General features: G+C 42.3%; 1 protein-coding gene across 4 annotated transcripts in view; it reads right to left on the bottom strand.

The window, feature by feature from the left end:
- The window catches only part of SOX6 (SRY-box transcription factor 6), a 2230635-nt gene that overhangs the window by 212881 nt on the left and 1994277 nt on the right, over window positions 1-23477 (bottom strand). For all 4 annotated transcript variants that reach the window (XM_044082775.1, XM_044082774.1, XM_044082776.1 and 1 more), the window contains one exon: window positions 619-695. In XM_044082775.1, coding sequence (XP_043938710.1) covers window positions 619-695 — 77 coding nt within the window. The remainder of the gene's footprint in view (window positions 1-618; window positions 696-23477) is intronic.

The raw sequence follows: 23477 nt of genomic DNA, 5'->3' as shown, positions 1-23477 counted from the left end.
GCCATTTTTTTAAAGCTATTGTTAAATGTTCCATTGCTAAAGGGAAATACCTAATAAACTTTTGCATGAAATACAACTTGGTATCACTATCAGTAAATATATAAGCATTTTGCAGATACAAAAGCATCTGTACACTTTAAAACACAATGTAAGTTTAATATGCAGCATTCTGTAAAGATATGTCATGTAACAATGCAAAGTTCATTTTCTGCCATATTTTTACTTTCTGTGAAATCAGTTAAGTACCCATAGCTGGGAACCCCCTTTAACTGATTACTTCATTTTGAATACAAAGCAACCATAAACAATAAATATGCAATATTACAAAGTAAGCAAATGTTGGGATAAAGTATTGGTAGATGAGGATGCACTGTGCTGATGATAAAATCTAAGAACTCTTCTAATTTTTATGATGGACTACAAACCCTACACTTTTTTTTTTTTTTTAAAGCTTGTTTTCATCACATAGAAGTAGACTGGTTTAATATCTGCTATACAGGTTGATTTGGGCTTTTTAAATGTATTCAATACACAACCTATCAGTTAGCATACAGCCGGAGAGCAATTTTCTACTCAAACATTGGCTTGTATCCTAAAATTCTTTATTTTTGTACATACCTGAAGCTGCAAAGAGCTGAGTCCAGACGTGGCAGCTGCCATTGTCGATGGAATGAACTGCATAGGATAGTTATCACCTGTCAAGGAGAACAATGGATACATGTTCAGATACTAAGTAAAAAATTACAGCAGACTTGTGCCAACATGGTCCCTACCACTGTGTATGCTACAGAGCAGTGCTCCAAACTTAAACATTTCTATAAACAAAAGCCTCATCTGGGTATAGACCTGTATTGCCTCTCGGAACTTTCTACTGCAGATGGCTGGTAGGCAAACTTTCAACAGTGTTTACAGTCTGCCTTTTATTTCCATTAAAACATAAAACATGCTTTAAAAATGTTTTTCACAAAAACAGCAAGATGTACAATTACAATAAATAAAGTCATTACAAGTCAGTTTAAAAAGGAAACATGATGAATGATTTAAACTGTTATATCTGTAAGTCAACAGGGTCATATCAACATTGTTGTTAGTTATTTTTTCAGCATGCCAAGTGGTACTACTTTGCTTTAAAGGCAACGTAATCTTGAATATATTTGGGGCTTTGAACAATCCACAGCAAATGCTATCAAATTATGGACTGTTGTCTTGGTCAGACTTAGTTTGGCTCTTCCCTATAAGTAATCCCTTTTCTGTAGGGAAATACTTTAACCTCAAGTCACCACATTAACATCTGATTTTGGGTACAGACAGGAGAGAGGTATTTTACTGGTCATTGTACTGTAATACTGCAGATTGTAAGTATGCACAACCAGCATGTTACCTGTGGATGACCAGATTCAGCATTCAATCCCAACATTCTCTTGCCAAACCATTCTCTGGCAGAAGTGATCATAAAATACTTACTGGCATCTTACATTAGACATCATGGCAGTTCTGAAATACTACAACATGCCATCATGTGGAGAGAGAATTAAGTTACTAGCTGCTCAAATTCTCAGGTTTGAGTTTTAACCCCACCTAGATTATACAGCAAAACTATGATTATCACAACTGGCAAAAAAAAAAGATATGCTGGCTGTGTATGAACAGCAGGATGGTGCTCTGTGCTCTTTCTAACATGTCTTTTAAAGGCTAATACCACTTGTCATTATAGTTCTACTTTTTTCCCATAAGCATATAAGAAATATGCATTTACATTTGTCATTTCATGTTTTATTTGGCCAGTCTTCTGACATTATAGGTTCATAGGTGCTTACTAGGTTAGTGACAACAAGGGCCTTTTTAAGCCTAGCCATGCAACCCAAATCTCTGACAAGTTCCGGTACCCTTGATAAGCGTAAGCATGGGCTTGGGAGATGAAACATTTACAAGCAGGGCCCCATGTCCATTAGAAACATAGGTGCCAAGCCAGGGATTAATTTCCTGTTCCCCATCCAGTTGTCTAAGTTACACTTGAATTGGGTTAGGGAGGAACTCTGCTTCACATGGATGAAGAGCTTGTCCCAGAGGCAGGATAATCTCTGGGATACATATTTGTCTCTCCAGCAAGTCCTGTTTATATCATAGCCAAGATTTATGCCTTTAGAATGGGTAATTTTGGTGTTGTTTGTTATGTTAATATGCAGGAGGTCCATCAGTGTGGGGTCTGACAATGCCCTGTATGCCAGGCATAGATCTTGCCTCAACAGCTTGTAGATTCATAGATTCATACTAGGATAATTACCCTTGTGGACCATTTTAAGCCTAGCCAGTTACCCCATCTGAGCATCAAACCCTGCACCTGAGGTCTGTAAGGAAAACACCTTAACCATTATGCCAACCTCCCACTAATAAATAGGTTCACAGGTTAAATACTAGGCTAATTGCCCTTGTGGGCCATTTTAAGCCTAGCCAATTAACCCATGTAAGAATCAAACTCTGGTCCTTGTGTCTGTAAGGCAAATATTTTAACCATTATGCCAACCTCCCTCTGGAGACAGAATACAGGAATAGGGCCTTGAAGCAGTCTGCATAGGAAATTTTACTTATGTCTTGTATTCTTTTAGTGAGGAAACTCTGTGGACATTCCATTTGTTGGCTATGCCTGGTTAAATACATATCAAAGAGGGCATTGTACTCAGTGAAAGGTCTGATGAATGCTGACTACAGTGGAACAATGACTTCCTTGGACCTAGATGCCATACCTTTGTAAGTTGTGCAACATAGAATGATTTCCTCACTACTGTAGACATATGATGGTCAAAGGCTAGAATACTAGCTATGTTTATCTCCAAGTCCCTGGCCACTGGGTTAACTCTAAAGGGTGTATAATGTAAAGCTTAATAATGTAATAAAAAGGAAGAAAGAAATTGTTGGTTTATCAAATACAGGCATTATAAAAGGAGACAATGTGTGCGTTAAATTAAATCAAATTCCACCTTTTAACTATATACTGGAAGATTTTGGATTCTATGTCTATACCCATAAACTGGATGTGTTGTATCTTAAAAAAATGGATGATGCTTTGCTTCATATAAAAGCATAAAAATGTTCAGCCATTTATGGTAGTTGCTAAGGAAGAAACTGCCAGTCCAATGGAGTTTTTCTAAATGGTATTGCTCTTAAGATAAGAATTCCTTGCTTGTTTAACACCAAAGATTACATCACTATATCATCCATAAATAAGGTTCTAATCATTTAGCGCCACTGGTTTCTAAAATAATGTTATGAAATAATTTAAGGGCTATCTTTCTTACTCTACCTTCAGATTATTCAACTCTGACAAATGTTCCACAACAGGAAACATGTAAGGATTCCTGAAGTTTCGGTCCTTGTACTCCTTTTTCTCTCTCTCTTCATAAATGACCTCAGTTAGGGTTTGTCTACGACCAGCTGCATCTTGTACTGTATACTGATGATAAAGTCTTTACAAAAGCCAGTAAAAACCATTCTGTCATATGCATTGATATCCAGGATCACTTCAGAGAACTGACTTCATAACAGCAAACTCAGAGTTAATACAACTCAAACTGCAGTCGTTACTTAGTATACCATAAAAGCTTAGGCATGCCCATATTATCATTGTCAGGAAGACAAACTCCAGTCACAAAACAGAAAAATATACTCACGTGTCATGCTGGACCTAATTCTGTCATTTACTACATCTCAAGTTAACAAAGTTTTAAATCAAATAAAACTGTCTTTCAAAATCTCAAATTTTGTCACAACAAAAGCTAAGTATTACAGCCCCAAAAAGTTCCTTTTTACCCAGGCCTGAATATCTAACTTATTGCTCTTTGCTCAGTCCAAAATATATCATTGCTTCAGTCTGCTGAGAATAACAATCTAATTTTTTAAATCTGAACTGCAATAAACACACAAAAAAGTTCAACTACCCAAATACTTTATTTGGAAAATATATGGTAGCCAGGAAATACCAAATAACAGCAAAAGTTTAACCTGCAAACTTTATCAGAATAAAATTTAACAGATTTACCATCACTAGTTTACCAGAAATACATGTGTCATGCGAAACTATTCAACAAATCAAGCACTTTTAAAATCCCTTGCTACTAAAATACTTCTTAAGGTTCCTATCCAGAAATTATGTTTCCTTAAGAAGTATTTTACCAACAAAGGATTTCAAACGTTTGTGATTTTTTTACTGCAACAAACACAGACATTTGTCATTTCTTGACTCAATACTCTCATGTTCAAAATTCTTTATGACATGTGCTGCCCCCGCTCCTTAACAAATTTAGAATCAGAAATCAGAGTTACTCTCTTACGAACGTGGGATCCATTAAATTACTAAAGCCACAATCTATTCTTTCCACCTGTGAAAGCCATTTCTCCAAAATCGTACCTGTTAGTTACAACAGCATCCTAGATCGAACTACAAAAATAGATTATCTTCCATCAAAATAAACATACTGTAAAATAAAAAAAAAAAATAAGTGTAATTACTGTCCAGTGTCTACTATGCTTTGTTGCAACCCAAAAGACTAAATCAATAATTTTTATTATGTGTTTCTTACTTTAAAATTTAATTTGTTACTCTTATTTGCTGTACTTGTCGAGTACACATTGTTACACCTTAGAAGCTTAGTCTTTTACATGTTAATAGTTACAATTATATTTGGCATAATAATTTCTGCATTCATTAATTATATGTATTGTATTTGTTTTCTAAATACTTTTGTTAGTTGACTTTATAACATCTCATGCTTGATAGCTGCTTTTATGGCCCAGATCATGGCTAAATTGCATACCAGGTTAACAAATGTTAAATAAAATAAAATGAATGAATGAATGAATGAATGAATGAAAATTGCCTTGCCTGTGTAAGCAGTGGAAGTGTTCCCTGTAGTAACTGCTCAGCCTCTTGCACATTTAAGATGTATGTGGTTCTAGCATGTTCTTTTTGCTACCATGCTTTGGGCTGTATTTAATACCATGCAAATGTGTACAATACGGTATTAATACATGGTTACTATGTGGGAGGCAAAGTACTGTGCAAATATTTGCTGAGAACTGGTCATAAGAGCAAAGCCATTGAAAACAAATATATTTTTCTCCCATATTTTAGTTTTCAAGTTTGCCATTTGTCTCATAATGGGTACAAACATTTTATGGAGTAGAACATTTCTTTGACCAGTGAGTGTTTTATTCCACCTATACATAGAAGTTATGTCCTTACCATAACGTTCCATGTGGAGTGTTCATCTCGCCTTTCTTCTTACACCTGGGTTCGGAGCCGATCCTCGGCTCCGTGTCGGCCGCTTGCAAGCTCTGCATCGAGAAGAAGCTCGAGACAACATAATACCCACAATCCCCCTCTGCCTTTACCTCAGATCTAGTTTGCAAGCAAACCAGCAGTCAGAGAGAGAACACACCCATGTCAAAAATTTACATAGAAGCAAGAACACTTATATCTATATATATATATATATATATATATATATATATATATATATATATATATATATATATACATGTACATCATATATGCAACAACTGCGAATGCAGAAGCAGAACAACCCAGACCAGGCACCAAACTGAACGTTCTTCCTGAGGGTGGGAGGGTGGGAATGTAAGAACAAAGGCGAGATGAACACTCCACATGGAACGTTATGGTAAGGACATAACTTCTATATGTGAGAGTGTTCGATCTCGCCGTTTGTTCTTACACCTGGGTAGCGTCCCTAGCTCCATGTTCCTGAGGAACTCACGGAAGGACGTTCTTGAGCACAGTGGAATCAAAGGTTGCCCTGTCCCTAGAAACCCTGTCTACTTTGTAATGAGAGATGAATGTATGTGGTTTAGACCAAGTAACAGCTGCACAAATAGTGTCTAATGGTAGGCGAGCTGCATGAGCCAGGGATGTAGACACTGATCTTGTAGAATGTCCTTTGGGTTTGACAGATAAAGTTTGATTAGAAGAATCATAAACATAGATAATACAATCAGTTAACCATTTGGAAAGAGTTCGTTTAGTAACTGCTACACCTTTTCTGCTATCAGCAAAGGCTACAAAAAGTTGATCAGATTTCCTGTGGTCCTTTGTTCTATCCAAGTAAAATCTAAGTTGTCTATGGACATCCAACTTGTGTAACATATACTCCAATTTATTGGAGTGATTCTTGAAAAAGGTGGGTAATTCAATGGATTGATTAATGTTATTAATAGAGCAAACTTTGGGGAGAAAGGATGGATTAGTGCGAAGAGATACTCTGTCAGAGTGAAAGATCAAATAAGGGTGTTTAATGGAAAGAGCCTGAAGCTCAGATACTCACCTAGCGGATGTAATGGCTACCAAGAAGAGAGTCTTCCACGACAAATACCTCAATGGACAAGAGGAGGCTGGTTCAAATGGGGGTAACATCAATTTAGATAATAAAAGGTTTAGATTCCAAGGCGATGTAGGAGATCTAACTGGTGGTCTAATATGGAAAGACCCTTTCAAAAAGGCCTTACAAAGTCTGTGGGCCATAATAGGAGCCCCACATTCTTCCACATGAAAGTTGGAGATGGCAGCCAATTGCACTCTTAAAGTGGCAGGAGAAGCTCCTTGGTGGAACAATTCTGTTAAAAACTCCAAGATTTTGTTTAAAGGAGCTATGACAGGGTCCAATTGCTGTGTATTTGCCCAGAATACAAAACGCTTCCATTTACTAGTGTAGGTCTTAGTAGTGGAAGCTTTATGAGAAGCCACTAGTATATTCTGAACTGCAGGTGAAAGAAGATCAGACCTGGCTAAGTAGGGAAGCGGAGCAGCCAAGCTGCTAGATGGAGAGACAGGAGCGGGGTGGGGAGCCCCTGACGAGTGAGTCAGTAGATCTGGCTCTGGGTCCAGGATCCAGGGTCCCCGAATGCGGTGTGCCAGAAGAAAGGGGAACCAAATTTGACGAGGCCAGAATGGGGCAATGAGGATGATCGTCCTTTGCAGGTTGTTGGCTTTCTGCAGAAACTTAGCAATCAGGGGAAAAGGAGGAAAAGCATACAGGAGACCCGGGGCCAATCGTGAACTAGCGTCCCTGGGGACTTCCCCTGGAGGGGTAATAGGGCAAAGTAGCTCCTGCATTTGGCGTTCATTGGAGACGCAAACAGATCGCAGGAAGGCTGGCCCCACTTGCGAAAAATCTTCTTCGCAACTGACTGTTTTAGGGACCACTCGTGCGGCAACAGGATTGCTCTGCTCAGCCTGTCGGCTATGACGTTGGATGACCCCGGGATGTGCGTTGCTATCAAAAAGCGACCCGTGGACTCCGCCAATTGCCAGATTCTCATGGCCTCTCTGCATAGCTGATAGGACTTGGTTCCCCCTTGTTTGTTTATGTACCAGACTACAGACATGTTGTCCGTCTGAACTGCAATAGTCCCTAGAGGAAGAAGGGGAGCAAAGTGTTGCAACGCTAGAAACACTGCCCTCAACTCCAGAACATTGATGTGCAGATTGTACTCTAAGTTGGTCCATTACCTTGGACTGTCTGTCCCTGAAAGATGCCCCCCCCACCCTATCAGGGAAGCGTCCGTGGTCACCGTAGCTGTCGGTGCGGGTAGCACAAATGGTCTTCCGCTGGAAAGGTTGCAAGTCCGAAGCCACCAGGCTAGGTGAGACTTGCATGTATTTGTGATCAGAATTTCATGGGTCAGAGGTAGCTGTTGGAACGACCATTGAGCAAACAGTAGCCATTGTAGAACTCTCATGTGCAGTCTTCCCAATGGTATCGCAATGAGAGAAGCTGCCATGAGACCCAAAACCTTTAGTACCAGTTTTGCTGGGGATTTTCTGCATGACAGAAGAAGAGATATGTGGCTTTGTAGTGAAGCTATCCTTTCTGGAGGAAGCCTTAGAATTAACTGATGCTATCCAATTCCGCTCCTATGAATAAGATACGCTGTGATGGCTGTAGTAAAGATTTTTCGAAATTTACGGAAATTCCGAGGTGAACACAAAATTGTAGGGTGTAATCCCTGGCCTGTATCAGTCGACGCTGGGTGGTGGCAGAAAGGAGCCAGTCATCCAGATACGGAAACACCTGGAATCCTAGGCGTCTCAGGTGAGACGCTACCACTGCCATGCATTTGGTGAAAACCCTGGGGGCTGAGGTCAGACCAAAGGGCAGGGCTCGAAACTGAAAGTGACTGGCTCCCAGCCGGAAGCGCAAATGATCTCTGGACGCCCTGGCCATTTTGATGTGGTAGTATCGTCCTTCAGATCTATTGAGCACATCCAGTCGTCCTTCTGTAAGAATGGAAGGATCGATTCAAGCTTGACCATTTTGAACTTTTCTTTCTTGTGAAGGTATTGAGGTTGCTTAGGTCCAGAATCGGCCTCCAGTCCCCTGTCTTCTTTGGAACTAAAAAGAACCTTGAGTAAGTTCCGAATCCTCTTTGGTCCACTGGGACTGGTTGGATGACTCTTTTTTCTAGCAGCTTTGAAATTTCTATAGCTGCTGGTTCTCGCAGATGGGGCGGCACATCTGGGAGTCTTCTCTTTGGAATGGGGGTGGATAGGAATGGTATTCTGTAACCTCTGGTAACAATGCTTTTTACCCAGTTGTCTGTAGTAATGTTTTGCCAGGCCTGAGGGTATAAAGCTAAGCGACCCCCGACTGCCTCCAGAGCAGGACAGTCGGGCCTCCTCTCAGGAGTGCTGGAAAGGTTTTCCAGGGGGGGTATCCCTGTCACCTTGATTTTGCGGACCCCCTCTGCCGCCAGGGCGGCGTCTTCCACCTCTGCCTCCTCCTCTGCCTCTAGAGGGGGCATCACCCTGTGTGCCTGGGAAAGAACCTTGGGGTTTTCGAAACCACATTTTCCCACCGCGTTGCCCTTTGGGGTACGGTCTGGATGGGGTGGAAAAACGGACTCCGACAGCAGACAGAGTCTTTCCCTCCTGCTCACACCGGGTAAGGGTCTCCTTTACTTTGGGGCCAAAGAGAGTGGCACCGTCAAATGGGGCATTAGTAAAGGAAGACTTGAAGGCTTCCGCAAATGAACATAAGTGCATCCAGGATTGTCTACGAAGAGCAATCGCTGAAGCTGCTGCCCTACTCGAACCTTCGGCTGCGTATGAGATCAGCCTCATGGACGAGTTTACAATGGATGTAAGGGTATTGAGTTGTGCTGTAACTTTCTCCGAGACAGCAGCATCTGTAGTACCCTGGAGGGTATCTCCCAACTCTTTGACTAGATCCCTCTGTAGTCGTGTGAAGTGGGTCAAATAGTTCAGGGATCGCATAGAAAAAGCCGCTGAACTAAAAATGTGCTTCCCGTACCTGTCCATGGTCCTAGAATCTTTGTTAGGGGGATGGACAGATGAGGAAGATTCCGACATCTCCTTTTTCGTGGCCGCTGCCACCACCATAGCATCCACTGGAACTCCTTTTGTCAGATAAGCCTTGTCCTGGGGTGCAGTAATATACTTATTAGGCTTTCTAGGGACTGGCTCCACCATGTCAGGAGCCTCCCACGCCCTTCGAGCAATCAGCTCCATTAACTCATCGAAGGGCGGAGTGACCCAGGAGGAGGAAGGGCGAGCACCAAATGCCTTCAGCAAGACTGACTCATCCTCAGAAGGGGGGAGGGACTGCCAATCACCTCTCTGCTTTAGGATCTCCAAGATGTCAGAAAAAGAGACATCTTCTGAAGGTGACTTTGGGGACCCTTCTGACTCATCCAAGTCAGTATCGGATGTCAAAGATTCTTGTGGAGAATCTAAGTGTCTCCTCTTACACAATCTTTTCCTAGGGACTTCGGGGGGAACATCCGAAGAAGCCTCCGAGGAAGAGGGGGCACCCTCCAGGGGTGGCTGAGACACAGGTGCTCGACGCTTAGCTGTATCCGTGGGTGCAGAGGAGGATAACGGACCTTTATGGGGAGGAGAAGCTGTTTCTGCTGATGTGGTTGTCTGGGTAGACAACACCTTCCTCATGAGATCGAAGGCCCCCGTGTCCCGAGTCGAGGTATCCCCCGGTTCCGAAGAAATGGGAAGAATCCCCGAAACAGGCACCGAAGGCATCGACCCTGAGGACGGAACCGAGTCGATCCGAGCCGAGGCCCCGAGAGGGAGCGTCGGAACCGAAAAATCGGTCCGACTCTCGGTCCCGGAACCCAGGATGGATCTTCGGCTCCGAGACTCCAGTACCGGATCCGACGGAGTCGAGGTGAACGGAGCCAACCGAGAAAAGGACAGTTCTGGCACCGAGGGCTCCACAATCAGCAGCTCAGCTTCTTCCGGCTCCGAAGACTGGACAGGTCTCGGAGGAGGAACAGATGGAGATAGTGGAAGGCCTTCAAGTCTCGACACCAATTGAGAGGAGACCAAGATGAGTTTGGATAAGGCCGTATTCTCCATTAACTTCTGCACCATGCGGTCTACATCAGTATCAGAGAGGGGTCTGGAAGAACGGGTCGAAGGAATCGAAGATGGAGCCGACCTCAACAGTGTCGGGGGAGGGAGCTCCGTCACCGGTTCCAAGACTCGAGGCTCGGAAACTGACAACAGTTGAACACTCGGCCCCGAAGTCTGTGGAACCGGTGATCTAACTTTAACTGAAGAGCTCGGAGCCGATGACCTTGGCTCCGACGTCTTCGATTCCTTCGAGGATTTGGATGCCTGGTCTGAAGCATCCAGAGCCTCTTGAAAGGTAGGTTTTAACAAACCCCTATCCATGAGTTTCCTGCGCCTATCTGTCATGACCCTCCCACTGAAAGAATGACAAATTGAGCAGTCTTCTTGCAGATGGAGAGGGCCAAGACAGTAGACGCAGGAACTATGATTGTCAGTAACTGACATCTTTTGCCCACATTGGCAACGCTTGAACCCAGATTTAGCCTTTTCAGACATCCTAAACTTAATATGGGTAGAAAGTGAGAAGTCAAGTCCAGTAGTAAAGTCAAATCCGGTGAAATTGTCGAATCCAGTAAAAGGAAAAATGTCAATCCGGTAGTCAATCCTGTAAGGGGTGGTAGGCCCCGAGGGAAACTCTTATAAGTTTAAAATAACTTAAACGGAACCGAGAATTCCTCAACCGTACCACACACACACACTTTGTCACTAAACAAACTTTTTAGAATAAAATTATCCTCAAATAACAAGAAAAAAATCTTAATCTTAGCTTTAGGTGCTCGAGCTCGACCCAGTGATGCGAACGCTGCAGCGGCAAACTAGATCTGAGGTAAAGGCAGAGGGGGATTGTGGGTATTAGGTTGTCTCGAGCTTCTTCTCGATGCAGAGCTTGCAAGCGGCCGACACGGAGCCGAGGATCGGCTCCGAACCCAGGTGTAAGAACAAACGGCGAGATCGAACACTCTCACATTATAAATTTCACTGCAACTCCTTTTTTCTACTTATCAAAACTATTTGATTTTGAAAAACAGTATTTGTAAACAAGTCACAGATAAGTCATAGGAAAAAAATGATATCAATTCCTGTTACTGCTCATACTCAATGAATAATGCCATAATAAAATATAATTGGGGGTATTCTGAAAAATTACCAGCTCTTGTGGAAAGGTCTGCAGTAAAAAGACCATGTTTCTGCCATGCAGTATTTTGAGATTCATAAACACATAAGCCACAACGTAGAAAGCTCTCATTATTGGCTAGTTTGCTTATCTCTGAATATCTGTCAACTATTGCATAAGCAGATCAACACTTACTTTTGTACTTAACTATCATGGTGGCCACAACATTCTAATACAGGCATTTCCCAGTCACTCTCTCACATGGAATACACACATTCAAATATGCAGACAAAAAACACATACCCCATACATGTCCTTGTGCTTTAAGAATGCCCCTGATGTCTGCTACTTCCTGACCTCATAAATTGGAGATGACTTCACTTTGTCAATAATGTTAGATATTAGAGTTTCATACTTCTATCCTTCAGTAAATGCATAGTAATGCAATAGCTGATTGCACTAGTGAGTTTCTAAGTTCATAGGTGGAATAATCCAAATCCTTCTCTGATTTTGTCCCACTATTAATTTTGGCTCTGTCTTGTATTACACAATGAGGTTGAGCGGTATGTTTAGAGTTATCTGTCCCTTTCCCCTGTACATCACAAGCTGTTAAAGGTACTGAATAATGCCCAATATCATCAATATGTGTTAAAAAAATCCTGCACACGACCTTGTCAGAGAGTGCAGCAGGTTAATACAGAGGATTTGTGTAGCAATGATGCAGGATTTGAATCCTTTCCCCCTCCATTTGTAGTTGACTTTTTCTTTAGCTATTATATTTTTTTAGTGTGCCCCTGGTGTCTAGTTGTAGTGCAGTGGATAATTTCCTCTCTCTCAATTGGGAGGGTACATTATTGGAGTTTATTTGAGTGTCTTTAAGGCACACTACTTGTAATAGTATCCCTGGTGTCTTGTGGTTCTCAAAGTCTTTTTTTTTTTTTTTTTTTTTATTAAGGCACTTTATATAGAGTATCCCTGGTGCTTAGAGTTTCCCTGACCCTTATACTGAAGAGCTATCCCTGGTATTTAGTGTTCCCACCGACCCTCATACTTAGTTTTTTCCAGGTTTCTAGTGTTCACCCTGATGAACATTTGTAGGTTTATATCTGGCAGCCAGTGCTCCCCACAGCCCAATCTGGCAGGCTTTACTCTTTAATCTAGTGTTGTGCAGAGGTTTCAGAAGTTTAACAGCTACCCTGCCCCCCCACACCCATATATACTCACCCATTCACACATTTATTTCATATACACCACACACACACACACACACACACACACACACACACACACACACACACACACACACACACACACACACACACACACACACACAGAGTCCCCTCCTTACTCAATAGCATTCACGCAAACACATATGCACCTATACACACATGCACAAATGCACACTCCTAACCTAACCCTTCACTAACCCCCACTACTGTTACCTCCCAGGCAGACACACACACACATACACTCACTCATGCAGCCCCTCTCATTCACATAACACTCACATACAACCTTTCAACTCTACAGGTTTTCACAGAATGTCCAGATTTTTGCTTCATAGTTTTGGTAGGTTTTTCATAAAATTATGGTTTTCTGGCAAATTAGTGGCAAATCATTAAAGACAAAAGTTAGAAAATAATGACAGACATTTGAGCTTCAGACTTCATACCCTTCAGAAAATTCATGTTAATGCAAAACCTGTTATTCTATCAACTTTGTAAGAGCAATATTTAAAAATTGTCCCTATTTTTGGGCCTCTGTCCCACTTTTACTTATGGCTTTGTTCACATGTCTTGTTCTAAGAGGTTGAGAGGTATGACACCCACCCTACCTGACCAATAGAATCCCCAGCATGTATCCCTACTGTGATGGATGAATACAGTTTTAGGTACTGTTCATTACTGTAAGTGGCCAGGAGCAGCCATGCAAATATATGCAGCTGAGCAACTCAGGGAGTTCTGGAGGAAGATCACATGACTAATTATCATATGCTTCATTATAATACAGCACTGTGGTGGAAACAGCCCATGGCAGTGCTGCAGAGTTTTGTACAAAAGGTCTGGAGGAGTGCAGTTTCTGAAAGTGGAAAGGTTACAGTAATGTATATACTAACCTTTCTTACTTCAGACCAATGAATGCTACATAGGTTATAACATTGAAATAAAGTGGAACTCAATTTTGCCCAATGTATGGCTCCTAGGGCAAAAGGATGGCATGGGTGTATGACTGTTTCTTGAGTATCTTACAGAGTGCCCTTGTCCATAAGGGATATAGGGATGAAGAGGGGCAGAGAAGGGCTCTGCTTACTGTGAGTCGGAAGCCTGTTTCAAGAAGGGGCAATCTCTGAGACATATATCTGTCCCTCCAGCATGTTTTGTTTTAGTTGCTGACTAAGTTTATATCCCCAGATTGGGTGACCCTAGTGCTGTTTGACTTGCGGATATGTAGCAGCTCTATTAGGTCTGGATTTGTGATTGTCTTGTAGGTCAGGCATAACTCACTCTTTAATAGTTGGTAGCAGACAGAGTAAAGGGATAGGGGTTTTAGTCTATCCACATTGGACATGTTGTTTACATCAGAATTTTCTTTGTGAGGAACCTCTGAGGTCACTCCAGCTGCTGTAAGTGCCTAAACAAGTACATGCCAAATGGCGCAGTGTACTCAATTATTGGTCTAATGAGAGCTGAGTACAGTGAGACTATAATTTCCTTGGATCTGGATGCCATACCTTCACTTATAAGTTGTGCCAAATAGAAGAACTTCTTCACCACTGTGGACAAATGGCAGTCACAGTTCAGGGATTATCTGTCAGTGTACTTGGATCTCTCATCTCTGAGTCTACTCTTAGGGGTGTGGTATTGATGTTGTAATTGCAGGGATATCTGACTTCCCAAAGGGTACGATAATGCATTTTTTTGCTTTTAGTTCTAGGCCATGGTTGTGGCACCAATCAGTTGTCTGATCTAGACCCTCCAGAAGAATATCTACATAGTTGGGGGATTCAGTGAGTGCCCGAGCTTGTAGTCACTGGCACAATTTGTCATCCACAGGCCTTTCACATTAGCCTTAACTTCAGAGAAGCATATTGCAAACAGGAGAGGTCCTAGCACTAATCCCTCTGGCATACCACTAGTAACTGGCCATTTGCTGGATCTGGATTTACTCACTTTAGCCACGTGTCCTGTCCATAAGCCAACTGGATTTCCATCTAGTGACATAGAGATTTATGCCCAGTTTTGAGGATCTATCATAGGTCATAGGAGATTACTAGGCCCTCAACCCAGAGGTAATTTTAAGTCTAGCCATTTAATCCCAATGTAATACCACAAAAATACTAGTCAATACCCAAGATTGCATTAAGTGATGACTGCCCAGGTCCAGGAGGGTTGTGGGCTCTATCCCTTGTAAGAATTTATGATGTCTCATCCACTTGACCAGGTTCCTCTTGAACAGTGTCATAGATGTGCTCTGTTTCACATGAATTGGTAGCCTGTTCCAAAGACTCGGCAGTTGCTGGTTTATAAATCTGTCCCTCCAGCATGTCCTATTTAAGTCGCAGGCCATATTTAGGTCCCTGGAATGGGTAGCCCTAGTCCCATTTGATTTACTGATATGCAGCAAGTCCATTAGGTTTGGGTCTTGGATTGCTCTGTATTATAAGCCTGAATTATAATAAAAAATTAATTTCACAACAAGGGGATCTAGTGTACTCAATGATGTTTTAACCTGCCCTGATATACCTGTAGTGAGGTGTTTTTCTATTCCCTACTAATGAAATTCTGACCACCAGGGCATTCACACAATAATTACTATGCCTAAAATGTCTTTGTAAAGTTGATTATGAGAGCATTGTGCATATTCAGGCAGTACCTGTTGTTCTTTCAGGTGGTTTATGTGACAATGTTTGTCTGAAATTCTACAGTAATATTCATGTTCATAGGTAAATACTAGGCCAATGACAACCAGGGTGTTTATAAGCCTTGTCATTCCACCAATCCCAATTGTGTTCCTATACATCATTGGAGTTTATTAGGAGGGTATATGTTAGTTAGGAAGTTTCTAGACGTGTGTGTGTGGGGGGGGGGGGGTATTAGTTTGGCCATTATTGTCCTTTGTCTATCAGAGACATGGGGCCCAGATACTGGGTGAATTTCTGATTTCCCATCCACTGTTCAAGGTTATGTGTAAATAGGGTTAGTCATGGACTGTGCTTCATATGGATGGGGAGCCTGTTCCAGATCATGGGGATCCTTTTAGAGACATAACTTTTTCACCTGTGTGTGTTGTTTATGTCATGAGCAGAATTTAGATCCTTGGATCAAGTGGTTTTGATGCTGTTCATTTTATGGATTGCAAAAGGTCCAACAAAGCTGGATCTGAGGATGCCTTATATGCCAGGCATAGATCGCCTCTCAGTAAACTGCAGGGCTTTAAGGCAATCATTATAGGACAGTGCACTTATTCGCTGGATTTTCCAGGTAAGGAACCTTTGTGGGCATTCCAGCTGTTTCATATCCCTGGTCAGGTACATGCCAAAGAAGGCATTCTACTAAAATGATGGGTCTGATAAGGGCCAAATAAACTGACACTATGACTTCCTTGGACCTGGATGCCATGCCCATACTTATAAGTTGGGCAACATAGAATGATGTTCTTACTGCCTTGGCCACATGTTGTCCAAAGGCCAGATTACTGTCTACTTATGCTACCAGATTCCTGACTACTGTGTCAGCTCTTAGGGGTGTCCTCTTGATGGAGCTATTAGCCTGGGTGGCAGTTTTTCCAAAATGAACTATAATGCATTTCTTGCCATTGAGTTTTAGTCCGTAATTTTGGCACTAGTCATTTGTCTGTGTTATTCCCTCTTGTAAGATGTTTGTGTTATGGGAGGAATCTATGCCAGCTTCCAATTTGCTATCATCTGCAAACTTGGTCAGCCAAAGGCCCCTGACATTAGCTTTTATCAAAAGTACAGTAGATGCCAAATAGGAGCGGTCCCAGCAGGAAGCCCTGAGGTACCCTGCTGGGGACCAATTTCTAAGTGGAGATAATAGATAAAACATAATAAAGTTAACACTACTCATAATAAAAGATCATTTAGAAACCAGCCTCATGGGAGAACACTACAGTAGCTAGAACATATTTTAAAAAGCTTTGGATCTTGTAACTACTGGTAGAATTACAATTTTCATTTAGAATTAAAACTAAGTCAAATAATCACAGACAATACATTTAAGAAATTCTTGATATGAAGAGATATAAGCATCATTCACAGTCAATACTAAAAAGCTTTGAGGCACTGCTAATTTAATGCAACTAAAATACAAGGGAAATTTAGTTAAAAATGAAACAAGTATTGCTACTACATTCACAAAAGTATTTGCAAAGTATTACCAATGTTATGATTGTCCATTTTCCCCTTAGTGACTCTTACTGCTCCTCAATTTCCAGCAATTACAGAGGACCTCATAACTCCATTCATTAATCCATAACTCACCTTTTCCCATTTTTGCACATTTGGTTGGAGTGTCACATCAACAGTGACCATCATCACACTGCTGGGTGACTATCCCTGCCACACACACACACACACACACACACACACACACACACACACACACACACACACACACACACACACACACACACACACACACACACACACACACACACACACACACACACACACCTATGACCAATTTAGAGTATCCAATCCACCTACTGCACATCTTTGGAATGTGGAAACTCACACAAACACATGGAGGACATGGAAGGCACCCCAGCCAAAAATCGAACTGGAGAGACTCTTGATGTTCATAGGTTCATAGGTTCATACTAGGCTATCTGCCCTAGGGCATTCATAAGCCTAGTCAGAGTGTGTTTGGCTTTCGCCACCCATTTTAAATTAATTTTGCTATGCCCTTTTTCGAGGTTAGTATACTGCACCTCTGTCTAACAGTGACACAGAAGTGATACCCGGGGTAAACCTACAATCTCCCATCCACTCATCAAGATTCCTCTTGAAGAGAGTCAATGAGGGACTCTGCCTAACCTGGACTGGGATTTTATTCCAGAGTGAAGGGAGCCTCTGGGTTATGAATCTGTCCCTCCAGCATGTCCTACTTATTTCAGTGCTGAGGTTCAAGTCTCTCGAGTACGTAGCTTGATGGGATTTAGATTTTCTGAAGTGCAGCATGTCCATTAATTCCGAGTTGGACATGGCTTTATACATCAGGCACAGATCGCCTCTGAGCAGGCGGTATGCCACTGAGTAGAGCTGGAGTTTTTTTAACCGGGCAGCATATGGCATCTGTTTGAGCCCTTTGATCCTCTTGGTGAGGTACTTTTGGGGTCTTTCCAGTTGCTGCAGGTGTCTGGTAAGGTACATCCCAAAAGGGGCATTGTACTCAATTATGGGCCTGATGAGGGATGAGTAAAGAGGCACGATGACCTCCCCTGATCTAGATGTGAATCCTTTCATGATTAGGTGGGCTGTATAAAATGTTTTTCTAACCACTTTGGCCACATGGTTGTCAAATGAGAGATTGCTATCAACTTGGGTCCCCAGGTCCCTAATTACTTCTTCTGTAATTAATGGATTACCACCTATGTGGTAATTTGTGGGCACTTTGTTTTTGCCAAAGGGGATGACTATACACTTTTTGGCGTTTAGCTTGAGGCCATGGCTCTGGCACCAGTTGTCTGTTTCTGTGAGGCCCTTTTGGAGGATGCTTGTGTCAGCTGGAGAGTCGATTATGGTGCCGAGTTTGCAGTCATTTGCGAACTTGGTCAACCACAGTCCTTCTGTGTTGGCCTGTACCTCCGAGAAATATATACCGAACAAGAGAGGTCCTAGGACTGAGCCTTGTGGGATGCCACATATAACTGGTTTGGAGTCTGACATGGCTCCAGCAATTCTAACCATGTGGGTTCTGTCCTTGAGCCAGTTTGCAACCCATCTAGTGACATAGGGGTTTATATTTAAGCTGGTGAGCTTATCTATAATGCCCGAGTGGGGTATTGTATCGAAGGCTTTTGCGAGGTCCAGGTAGGCTGTGTGGACCACCTTCCCCTCGTCAATGGCCTTGGTGACTGTTTCAAAGAAATCAACCAGGTTTAAGAGGCAGGATCTGCCCTTAACAAAGCCAAACTGGGTAGGAATCAGTGTCTGTAGGTCCCCAATATCTTTATTTATGAGGTCCATGATGATCCTTTCCATAGCTTTGCAGACCAAGCTAGTCAGGCTTATGGGGCGATAGTTTCCAGGATCCATTGAGGCACCATCTTTGTGGAGACGAACCACTGTTGCTGTACGCCACTCTTTGGGTACATGTCCTGTAGTAAGGCTGAGATTGAACAGTAGTTTTATGTTTGGGTTTAGCTCTTTTTGGAGTTCATGTAGGATGCAGCCCAGGACACCGTCTGGTCCCATTGATGCTGTGTTTTTTGCTTTGGAGAGGGCAGTTCTTACCTGAGCATCTGAGATGTCAGGGGGGCAGCACTCTGCTAGGATAGATATTTGCCCTTTTGGTGGGGGGGGGGAGTTTGCGCTGAACCTGTCAGCTAGGATGTTGGCAATGTCTGTGGGTTCGGTGTATTTTTTGTCATTTTGGACTAATTCTGAGCATATCTGGGAATTCTCACTCAGGTTCCTAACATAACTAAAGAAAGCCTTGTGATTATCCTTAGTGTCCTGTGCAATTTTTCTCTCGAAGCTGGTCTTAGACGATTTTATGAGTGCCCGTAGTTTTTTGCTAATACTGATCAGAGATGCCTTCCATTTTTGGGATTTTGCTCTATCATGTAGTAGCTTCCTCCTTCTATTGTATAGTTTGTTTAAGGCTGGGGTCCACCAGACAGGACGTCTGCCTTTGGAGGATTGGATCTTGGTTTTATTTGGGATTGCATGATCCATGCATTCCTGAAGGTGTTCATAGAATGCGTTTATAAAGGATTCTGCGGTCTGGGCCGTATTTTCCACAGGCCTGGGGGCTTTGAAGGATTCCACCTCGGTTTTGAGGAGTGTGAAATTTGCTTTAGAGAAGTTTTTCACTGTGGTTTTCAGGGAAGGGGGTGGAGTCGGGATGTGAATATCCAGTGAGATTAGTTTATGGTCTGATCTTACCAGTGAGGGATCCACTTCTGGTCTGGAGCATAGAGTCCCCATGTTGGTGATGATGAGGTCCAGTATGTTTTCCCCTCTTGTGGGAGTGGTAACAAGTTGTTCCATAGCATTTGAGTTTTTAAATTCTAGGAACCTTTGGGCTAGGGTGATGGAGCTAGAGTAATGCTCCCAGTCTATGTTTGGGTAGTTGAAGTCGCCCAATATAATGGTGTTTGGAGAGACCTTCATATTTTCCAGTGTTCTCAGCAAGGCCGAATGGAGTTCCTGTGTTTGGGAGGGTGGTATGTAGCAGGTTATAAACTAGAAGGCAGTTTTACCCACTGTTAGTTGCACATGGGTAGTCTCTGATGCTTCGTGCTGTGCCACCAACCTGGAGGTGTGGGTATTTTTGACGAATATTGATACTCCCCCTCCTTTTGTGGTTCGGTCCAAGTTTTGGGGCCGAAAAGCATGGTATGAGGTATAACCTGGTAGTGCTGGGGTGCTCTTAGGAGCCTTGAACCAGGTTTCTGTTACTGCACAGATATCGATGTTCTCCATGCTAAGGAGAGTTTCGAGTGCATGCGTCTTGAGGTTTAGACTTCTGGCATTGAGTAGCATTACTCTTAGTTTCTTATCCCTTGTGATACCTATGGAGGTGGGTTTGTCTTTTGAGCCTTGCCTAAAAAAGGCACTATGGGGGTAGGAAGAGCCTTTGCCAATATCCGAAAGCCCAGGGGTAACAGGTGCAAGCCATCCCTAGCGAAGCATCGTGGCTTGTCGAGCATGTCATCCCAGGCTGACAGGCATTGGATCCCCTTTGAAAGACACCAATACTTAAGCCAATTGTTGAAATTGATCATCTTGTCTTCATATTGTGGCATCATTCTTGGTGAGGGTAAGATGCTACTCAAGGTCAGGGTCATACCGGCCTGGGCTACATGCTCAGAGAGCTCCTCTATGTCTCTTTTCATGTATTCCAGGGAGGTACGTCTCAGGTCATTCACATCAGCATGGACAATGACTGAGTCATATTTGTACTTGCCTTGGAGTGAACTGAGTGCTTGCGTTATGTGGCGGATCCTAGCGCCCGACAGGCAGCTCACCGTGACCTTCTCCTTGTTCAGCCTGGTGAGCGGGACGCCAGTGTGCCTGACGATAGAGTCACCTATTACAAGTGTATCAGTGTGTTGTTTAGCCTTAAGGGCTGTGACTGTTCGGCACACTGGCTTTGTGAGCTATGTGTTGTACGTGTTTTGTTTTGGGGTAGCAGTTGCTTGGGTGTCTGCTTTGGAGGTCTCTGCTGCTTAGGCAGATTTTTATTTAGAGCCTCCGAGTATGTTTTTGTGTGTTTATGTGTTTGGTTTGCTGTCATGGTAGGTCTATGTGAGACTGGAATTTTAGTGAGTGTGGTTTCCTTCTCCTCCTGACTGGTTTTGCCAGTACTGAGTTGAGAGAGCTTAGCCTCCAGTATGGCTATATGGTTGCATCTCTCACATGTGTTGGAATTTGTTGGGAGGAGGAGAGGGTTGTCTGTGTACATGAGGCATTTGTAACATTGCCTCAAGATTCCCAGATTCACCAGCTGGACCAGAGAGGAGATTGACAACTGACCTTTGGACATGCTAGAATAGTATTGGGAATTCCTTTATAATTGAAAAAAACGGGCCAATGGGGAACAAGGTACTCAAGGGGAGTTTGTGGGGGTGTAGTGCTTTTAATATTTTAGTGCTGACTTATATAATTGCTTTAGTGAGCAAGTGCCAGGTAACTTAAATGCAATGTGTTACAGGTAACTTAAATGCAAAAACGACAAACAGTAACTTTCTTTCAAGTGAAACAAGGAAATAAGTACAGTAAGCAATGCAGATATCACTAGGGATCCACAGAGGTGCTGAAATGCAGCGTTTTAGGTGGAATTAGCATTTCAGGGAAATAACAAGCAAACAAACAACAAGCATACAAATAAAGCTAGATTCAGCAGGCCTGGATCTAGTCTATGCTACAGCAAACAAGGTGTACCAATTTCAGTAAGAAACAGTTCAAATATGCAGGCACTATAAGCCTTTAACCAGAAATTCCCAGCTCAGAAGGGCAGAGTCCAGCCTCTCCTCCCACAAGAGTGCAGACCACGAACCTTCTTAATGTAAAATAATTGGCCTGAAGCCCAAGTGCTTAAACCAGGACTAATACACTTTTAGAATAACAGACACTGAGCCCTCAATCAGCAGTTCACAACTTAGAAGGATGTAAGCTACCTGTCCTGCCACCACAGTGCAGGCCACAAACCTTCCTAATGTAAAACAACTGGTCTGAAGCCCAAGTGCTTAATCCAAAAGACTTAGAATGATAGCTACACTTTAATCAAGTTACTACCAAGCAGTAATAGATACAATTGAATACTTTAAAGAATGTCTGGATTAGTGCTCAAGTTATACAAACAAAGTTAGATTCAGCAGGCCTGGATCTAGTCTATGCTACAGCAAACAAGGTGTACGAATTTCAGTAAGAAGCAGTTTAAATATGCAGGTGCTATAAGCCTTTAACCAGAAATTCCCAGCTAGAAGGGCAGAGTCCAACCTCTCCTCCCACAAGAGTGCAGACCACGAACCCTTTTAATGTAAAATAACTGGCCTGAAGCCCAAGTGCTTAAAACAGAATTAATACACTTTTAGAATAACAGACACTGAGCCCTCAATCAGCAGTTTCCAACTTAGAAGGATGTAAGCTACCTGTCCTGCCACAACAGTGTAGACCACAAACCTTCCTAATGTAAAACAACTGGCCTGAAGCCCAAGTGCTTAAACTAAAAGGCTTAGAATGAGTTACACCAAGCAGTAATAAATACAATCGAGTACTTTTAAGATGATGCAAAAGCAAAATAAAGTAGGAAGAAACACAAATACAGTAAAAACAGATTTTTTTTTTTTGAGTGAGCAAATGAGATGGGCCCAGGAGTTACAGGACAGAAACAAGTGCAAATGCAGGCCTTCAAATCAGAAAGTTGAGAGAGATGGAAGACAGCCCAAATGGCCAATAACTACAAATTCTGGGCCAGAACCACTCCTTATGTGGTAGACAGGTTAGCTAGTGCTTACCACTCCCACTGATAAGCTAGAAGGCTTCCCTCCAACACAGAAAGGCTTGGGGACTCAGAAGCTTACAAATAGTCCTGGATACAGCAAATCTGTATCTGGAACACTAATTACAGGAAAGGTAGGAAACAGGCTTACAATTTTTTTTTTCAGAAAAGTAGCAAAAACAGTAGTAAAAACAATTCACATACAGTGCAAGCTGGCACAATTGAGTATGTAGCAATATTAGTCAACACACAGTTTGAAAAAATGTAATTAAATTAAAAAGGACTAAAAGCAAGTGCAGAAAGGGTTTATTAGGTAGAATGCGGTAAAGAGATGGGACTGGGGGAGTGTCACAGATCAAATCTACAGTGGGGCGGGCACTGCAAAAGTCACCAAATTTAAACTACAACCAAGAACAGGGGGGGAGGGTTTCAACAGAGATGTGAGGATTCAGAGTGCAAATTATAAAACCAAAAAAATATATACTGATCTCTTTATATTTGCAGAACACTAAGACAACAGATATCTAAGCAACAATTTAGCTCTATAATACAAAATAATACAGAAAAATATACTCAGCTCTATATATTTGCAGATAGACTTGTAAGGCTGTCTTTCAACACACAGGTCCACTTGAAATGCAGACTGCTGCTATTAACAGTTCAAATTAAGGGAACCTTGAGTTAACAACACACAAGCAATATAAATCAAAATGAGGGGGGGGGTGGGGAAAAGTTTCAACAGGGATGTGAGGAATCAGAGTGCAAATTATAAAACCAA

The sequence above is a fragment of the Protopterus annectens genome, chromosome 9.part0 (assembly GCF_019279795.1).
Source record: "Protopterus annectens isolate FY-2018-M chromosome 9.part0, PAN1.0, whole genome shotgun sequence".
NCBI classification, from domain to species: domain Eukaryota; kingdom Metazoa; phylum Chordata; order Ceratodontiformes; family Protopteridae; genus Protopterus; species Protopterus annectens.
Note: the sequence above shows the minus strand (reverse complement) of the source record. Positions and strands in the feature narration are given on the sequence as shown.